The following is a 7,753-nucleotide window of genomic DNA, read 5'->3' on the forward strand; positions in this document are numbered from 1 at the left end:
CTCCAGGGCCCCACACTTAGGCCCCGTCCACCCAGTGCCAGAACCATCAGAGGCATGGACCACCAGAGGCACGGAGGTTGGCCTGGACCACCAGAGGCACCAAGGCTGAGCTGGACCACTAGAGGAACGGAGATGGAGGTGGGACTGCATCAAGGATCAGCTCTGAGCCCCTTCTTGTTCGCTATGGTGATGGACAGGCTGACAGACGAGGCTAGACAGGAATCTCCATGGACTATGATGTTTGCAGATGACATTGTGATCTGCAGTGAGAGCAAGGAACAGGTGGAGGAGAAGCTAGAGAGGTGGAGGTTTGTCCTGGAAAGGAGAGGAATGAAGGTTAGCCGCAGTAAGACAGAGTACATGTGTGTGAATGAGAGGGAGGAATTTTGGGGAAAATTGTCTGCTGCCAGAGTGATGAAACCCTACACATTGCCTCTGGACTAGTAATGAAAGTCAGTGGTCAACTGGTGTGCACTGACACCACACAAGTAACAATGCATAATTCAGATACACACTATACTGAATAAATTATGACAATCATGACAGCACAGAACATATCCAATTGCTGATTCCCAAAAAATATTGGAAAATGATTTCCTGTGGAAAAAACAAGTAGAAAGTCTGAAAACTGATCAGTAAATGTTTAAGGTGACTATCTTCTTTAAAAAAGTCTGATTCATTCTTTGGAAATCATGACATTGTATTTTTTACTTTGAATCTTTCTGTTAAATCTATAAAATGAAGTGTGAAGTAAATTATGACAAAATTGACTCTTTATTCACTTTTTTTGTATTGATTTTTTTTTTTTGACAAAAGACTGAAACCATTATATTTTGATAGAATCTCAAATGCATTAAAATCACAAAAATCATTAATCCCATTATATTAGATTGAATCATATTAACAACCCACTAATGTGTATATCATTTGTATTTGAAGAGCACAATTCTCAACAGACCGTAACAAATGATCATCATAGTCCAATGGGAGTTCCCTCTTTAATATACTGGAAGATGAGCAGTTGCCTTAAAACATATATAAGTCCTGAAAACAGAAATGTAGACAATTGAGAGATGGAGATCTCATTTATAATTGTTGGTTTGCTCATGTTTGATCTGTATTATGGAGATGGTCTCAAACAAAAGGCCAGAATTACTGGGGGTATTGTTAATGGAACTAACAATCAGGCCTCAACTGTAACATGTAAACCCCAAGGTACCGCTCGCCTGCCCGCATTCTCTATGGATGGAGACTTCATTATTGGGGGTGTTTTCTCCATACACCACTACAAACACACCTTCAGATATAACTACACCACTGTACCTGAGCCACTGAGATGCACAGGGAGGTCTGTCAGGAGAAGTGATTATTGAGAGAGTATCAGAGTGTGTTACTGAAATGCTTTTATTTGTGTTACATTTGCTTGTCATTAACTGTGGCTGCCTTAGTTGCAAATTTAATGCCTGTTATCACCCATGATATTAAATTGCAAATCTCTTTCTTACGTTACCTGCTTAAATAGTGCATCATCATCATCGTATGCATGTTTGACAATTGAGTTTCTGTCTCCAGCATTGACTACCGTCAACTGCGCTTCTCACAGGCTATGATCTTTGCCATTGAGGAGATTAACAACAGCACTGAGCTCCTGCCCGGTGTCAAACTGGGTTATCAGATCCATGACTCCTGCTTCTCTGTGCCAGTAACAGTGCATGTGGCATTTCAGCTTTCAAATAGCCTGGATCAGGCATTTCACACTGGTGATAACTGCTCTCAGTCTGGTATGCTGGTGGGAGTTGTGGGTGAATCTGGATCCACGCGATCTATAAGCATGTCACGCGTTATCAGGACCTTCAACATTCCTCAAGTAAGCATTTGAATTTCTGACAAACTGTCTTTAATAGAAATGAGTACTGATTCATGTGCCTGCCATGTTCAATAATCACATTTATGTTTTCACTTAGGTGAGTTATTTGGCCACTTGTGCATGTCTGTCTGATAAGATGCAGTACCCTAATTTCTTCAGAACTGTACCAAGTGACCAGTTCCAGGCTGATGCACTGGCCAAGCTTGTAAAACACTTTGGCTGGACTTGGATCGGTGCAATCCGATCAGATTCAGACTATGGCAACAACGGTATGGCATCTTTCCTGCTCACGGCACAGAAGGAGGGAATCTGTGTGGAATACTCTGAGTCTTTGCATCGGACAAACCCACGCAGCAAGATCCAGAGAGTAGCTGATGTTATCCGGAGGTGTCGATATCACAGATTGTGTCAAAGTGTGACAAAGTGTATCACTTGTTATAATACATATGAATGTCTTCCACAGATCAACAGCTCGCGTTATTGTGGCGTTTATTGCGTCTGCTGAACTCAGACTCCTTCTGGAGGAGCTGTCACGTGAGGCTTCTCCACCCCGCCAATGGGTAGGAACTGAGGCCTGGGTTACCAACCGAGACATGCTGAAGTACAGATTCTGTGCTGGAGCTATTGGATTTGGCATTGAGCGATCAGTCATCCCTGGATTGAGAGACTTCCTGCTGGATCTCTCTGCCACAAAAGTGGCCTCTTCCCCAGTGCTCACTGAGTTCTGGGAGGTTGTATTCAACTGCAGGCTGGGGACATGTGAGAGAACTGTTTCTGTTGTTGTAAAAGTCTACCAGAATTTAAGAAAGTAAAACCCACTTTTCTGTAGATTAATTTGTGGATTTAGTTTTGTATGAAATTATGTGTGGTAAAATATTTGACCTTCTTTTGTTGTTATTTATATTATGATAAATAATGTATGGTTTTAATGTAGAGCTAAAAACGTTCTGTCCAGTTACTGCTACAGGTGAGAGAATGTGTGATGGAACTGAAGACATGCAGACTCTCCAGAACCCATACACCGACACATCTCAACTTCGAATCACTAACATGGTCTATAAGGCAGTTTATGCATTAGCACATGCCCTTCACAACACATTGTGCCTGGACACAAATTCCTCAACTCACTGCGACAAATACAACAAGTTATCATTAAAGGAGGTTGGTTAAAATTATAAAAAAGCCAGAAACACATTCCAATTTCAGAACTATAAAATTTATAATATATAACGTACATTTAATTCAATTTATAACACTTAACTTCTCCTCATAGGTCCTTAATCACTTAAAGAAAGTGAAGTTTAACCTAAACGGTTATGACGTGTCATTTGATGCAAATGGGGATCCCGTGGCCAAGTATGAGCTGGTGAATTGGCAGAAAAATCACAGGGGCAGCATTGAGATTGTGACAGTGGGACATTATGATGGGTCATTGCCAGCGGGTCAGGAGTTCCAAATTAATACGAACCTCATGTTCATGGAGGGTGTCACAAAAGTAAGGAGTTTTAAGCATATTAAAATGAATGTTTTGAAGGTCTCAAAGATGTAATTTTCCACTGTCAGATGATTATACTGATTGTGACGAGAACCATTCCAAATGTTATTGTACATATTTTTAGTGTTAAAATAAAATAAAAAGAAAATCACCAGGTTGATCTTAATAAATCAAGTGGGTTTCTTGGCCTAACAACCCTAACAATCACCATAATTTCAGCATGAAAAGCTCCTTTGATTACCTGTTGTGTAACTTTTTAAGTAGGAGCAGCAAAACCTTTGTAGTCGAACAGATATTATCTGAAACTCCTGTTCTTTTGGTCGCTCTGCCTTTACGTTGCATTATTTTCAAATACTATAGACATTTATAATCAGCACAAGGAATTACAAATATTACAAGGATAGAAGACTATTTCAATATAAATTTTGACAGATAGTTTGTAATTGCAATTTTTATTATTTGTTAAATAATTATTAATTGTAAAAACAAAACAAAACTGAATCTTCTTGACTTTGCATTCATGTATCAGGTTCCAAAGTCAGTGTGTAGTGACAGATGTCACCCAGGAACCCGTAAAGTGCTTCAAAAAGGAAAACCCATCTGCTGCTATGATTGTGTGCGATGTCCTGATGGAGAGATTAGCAATTCTACAGGTGATTTAGTTCATATTCATAAATACTACCTGACATACCGTATATGACTACTAATTTCCATTTAAAATTTTTGTTTTGTGTTTTAGATTCTCTTGATTGTACCCCTTGCTCTCATGAATTCTGGCCTAATGCAGAGAGCAACACTTGTCTACCCAAGCCTGTTGAATTTCTTTCCTACGATGAGGTCCTAGGAATCATTCTGGCAGCGTTCTCAGTTGGTGGTGCCTGTCTCACCATCATGACTGCAGTTCTGTTCTATCAACATAGAACATCCCCGATTGTCAAGGCCAACAACTCTGAGCTGAGCTTCCTGCTGCTCTTCTCTCTGACTCTGTGTTTCCTGAGTTCATTAACTTTCATTGGAGCACCCTCTGACTGGTCCTGCATGCTGCGACACACAGCCTTTGCAATCACCTTTGTCCTCTGCATGTCTTGTATTTTAGGCAAAACAATTGCAGTATTAATGGCCTTCAAGGCCACCCTCCCAGGTAGTAATGTCATGAAATGGTTTGGTCCGCTGCAGCAAAGAATAACTGCAGCCTGCATAACATTTATACAGGTATTAATATGTACCATTTGGTTGGTTGTTAGTCCCCCATTTCCAATCAAGAACTTAACTGTATATAAGAAAAGAATCATTCTGGAATGTGCTTTGGGCTCAGCCGTTGGGTTCTGGGGTGTACTCGGGTACATTGGGCTACTCGCTGTTTTTTGCTTAGTGCTTGCTATTCCAGCTCGGAAACTGCCTGATAGTTTTAATGAAGCCAAGCTCATCACCTTCAGCATGTTGATATTCTGTGCAGTCTGGATCACCTTTATCCCAGCGTATGTCAGCTCTCCTGGGAAATTTACTGTGGCTGTAGAGATATTTGCCATTCTGGCCTCCAGTTTTGGATTAATATTCTGTATATATGCTCCAAAGTGTTTCATCATATTATTTAAACCAGAGAAAAACACCAAGAAAAATTTGTTGAACAAAAAATGATCCAGAGACATCAGAGTTCTATAAGCAATGATATACAGTGTGCCCTCGTTCTTTGCGGTTAATGCGTTCCAGGAACCACATGCAATTAAGGAATCCGTGATCGAGATTTTAATCTAATTATCTAATTATTTACGGTAATTTAAACGTTTATGAACCCTCCCCATACTAATATTAAACCACCTTCTATCTGTTTTACCTTTTCCAAAACTCTGATAGACTGGTTAAAGCACTTTTGTGTGTCACGAAACATAGTGCACTTCTGGATGCCGTCAGCCAACAAAATGTGCGTACGGTATCATGTGACTGCCGACAAATAATCCGTGATGAGGTGAAGTGACGAGTGTTAATGTGAGATCGAGCGAGGGCGCAATGTGTATGTATATATACATATATCTATATATATCTTATATATATATATATATATATATATAAAGGCGACACGGAGAGAACTCAGCCAGCTAGCCGAGCTAGAGAAGGGGAACATGGTGAATAAAGGGGCACCCAGGAAATACAGCAAGCTTTCCATACCTGAAGCACTCGAAACTGCCAAACAAAGACTAACGGCTCTGGCTACCCAACTGAAGAGATACACCAAGGAGATAGAGGCCAGGAGAATAAACAAGACCTTCTCCACTCAACCAGCAAAGGTGTACTCTCAGTGGCAGGGAAATAGCACCCGGTCAGACCCACCAAGAGCTGAGGTGGAGAAATACTGGAAGGGCATATGGGAAAGAGAAGCATCACACAACACCGATGCCCAGTGGCTAGTGGACCTGAGGACTGACCACAGCTGCCTCCCAGAACAAGAACCAGTAACCATCTCAATGGCAGACATCCAAGAAAGAGTGTTAAAGATGAAGAGTTGGTCAGCACCGGGCCCCGATATGATCCATACATACTGGCTAAAGAAGCTGATAGCACTCTACGAGCGTCTAGCAGCACAGAGAACCAGCTGCTATGGGATGGGACGCACCCAGAATGGTTGACTGAAGGCAGGACAGTCCTGATCAGAAGTGATCACAGAAGTGATCCACCCCATCCAACTACTGGCCAATGAGCTTTCTCAGTACAACATGGAAGCTCCTGTCAGGCATCATGGCGGCTAAGATGAGTAGACACATGGATCAATATATGAGCGGGGCACAGAAAGGAGTTGGTAGTAACACCTGGGGAGTCAAGCACCAGCTACTGGTGGACAGAGCGGTACACAGAGACTATCACCACTGCTGTTCTGCATAGGCCTGAACCCCCTCAGTCACATCATCACAAAGAGTGGCTACGGATACCAATTCCGAAGTGGGACAACAATCAGCCATCTCCTCTACATGGATGACATCAAGCTGTATGCCAGGAATGAGCGAGAAATTAACTCACTGATCCACACCACCAGGATCTACAGCGAACACATAAGGATGTCATTTGGATTATGTGGCCGGATGGTATCAAGAAGAGGCAAGATGATCAGAACTGAAGGGGTTGACCTACCAGGGGGCAGGATAGAAGACATCAAGGACAGCTACAAATACCTTGGAATCCCACAGGCTAATGGCAGTCATGAGGAGGCCGCAAGGAAGTCATCCACAGCCAAATACCTCTAGAGAGAAAGGCAAGTCCTGAGAAGTCAGCTGAATGGTAAGAACAAGGTCCGAGCCATCAACATGTATGCACTGCCGGTCATCAGATACCCCGCTGGGATCATAAGCTGGCCAAAGGAGGAGATAGAAGCCCTATATATCGAGACTAGAAAGCTCCTCACCATGCATGGAGTGTTTCACCCCAAGTCCAGCACCCTAACGCTGTACACTAAGCGGAAAGAGGGAGGCCGAGGACTAGTGAGCATCAGGGCCACTGTCCAGGATGAGACATCAAAAATCCAAGAGTACATCAGGAAGATGGCCCCAACAGATGAACTGCTCAGTGAATGCCTTAGGCAGCAGAAGCCTGAGGAGGAAGAGGAGGAGGACGAGACAACATGGAGGGACAAGCCCCTACAAAGCATGTACCACCATCAGATAGAAAAAGTGGCTGATATCAAGAAGACCTACCAATGGCTGAATAAAGCTGGATTGACAGACAGCACAGAGGCATGGATCATGGCAGGACAAGAACAGGCCCTAAGTACAAGAGCAATAGAGGCCAATATCTACCACGGTAGATCTGACCCAAGGTGCAGGCTTTGTAAAGAGGCCCCAGAGTCAGTCCAGCATGTGGTAGCAGGGAGTAAGATGCTCACCAGCTCAGCATACATGGAAAGGCACAACCAAGTAGCTTTGATAGTGTACAGGAACATCTGTACCCGGTATGGACTAGAAGTACCCAAATCCCAATGGGACACACCACCAAAGGTGGTTGAGAATGACAAGGCTAAGATCCTGTGGGACTTCAGCTTCCAGACCGACAAACAGCTGCTGGCTAACAAACCGGACATAGTGGTGATGGACAAAGAGCAGAAGAGAGCAGTGGTGATAGATGTGGAGATTCCAGCTGATGCCAACATCAGGAAGAAGGAACACGAAAAGATTGAGAAGTACCAAGGGTTGAAAGAACAGCTGGATCAGATGTGGAAGTTCAAGGTTAATGTGGTCCCCGTGGTAATAGAAGCACTTGGGGCAGTGACCCCCAAACTGGAAGAGTGGCTCCAGCAGATTCCTGGAACAACATGTGAAGCCTCAGTCCAGAGGAGCGCAGTCCTAGTAACAGCTAAGATACTGCGCAGAACCCTCAGACTCCCAGGCCGCTGGTAGAGGACCAGA

The 7,753-nt window shown here is 43.1% G+C and overlaps 1 protein-coding gene across 1 annotated transcript; it reads left to right on the top strand.

Annotated features, from left to right (window-relative positions):
- The first annotated feature begins 1,241 nt into the window (after positions 1-1,241).
- On the top strand, positions 1,242-5,000 carry LOC137598975 (extracellular calcium-sensing receptor-like). The gene is made up of 8 exons (XM_068319588.1): positions 1,242-1,348; positions 1,573-1,867; positions 1,965-2,254; positions 2,331-2,626; positions 2,823-3,028; positions 3,141-3,362; positions 3,892-4,015; positions 4,102-5,000. Exons 1-8 carry the CDS (start codon positions 1,242-1,244, stop codon positions 4,998-5,000), a joined length of 2,439 nt encoding a protein of 812 aa, XP_068175689.1.
- The last annotated feature ends 2,753 nt before the right edge of the window (positions 5,001-7,753 follow it).

Source organism: Antennarius striatus, chromosome 7, assembly GCF_040054535.1.
Source record: "Antennarius striatus isolate MH-2024 chromosome 7, ASM4005453v1, whole genome shotgun sequence".
In the NCBI taxonomy this organism is placed as follows: domain Eukaryota; kingdom Metazoa; phylum Chordata; class Actinopteri; order Lophiiformes; family Antennariidae; genus Antennarius; species Antennarius striatus.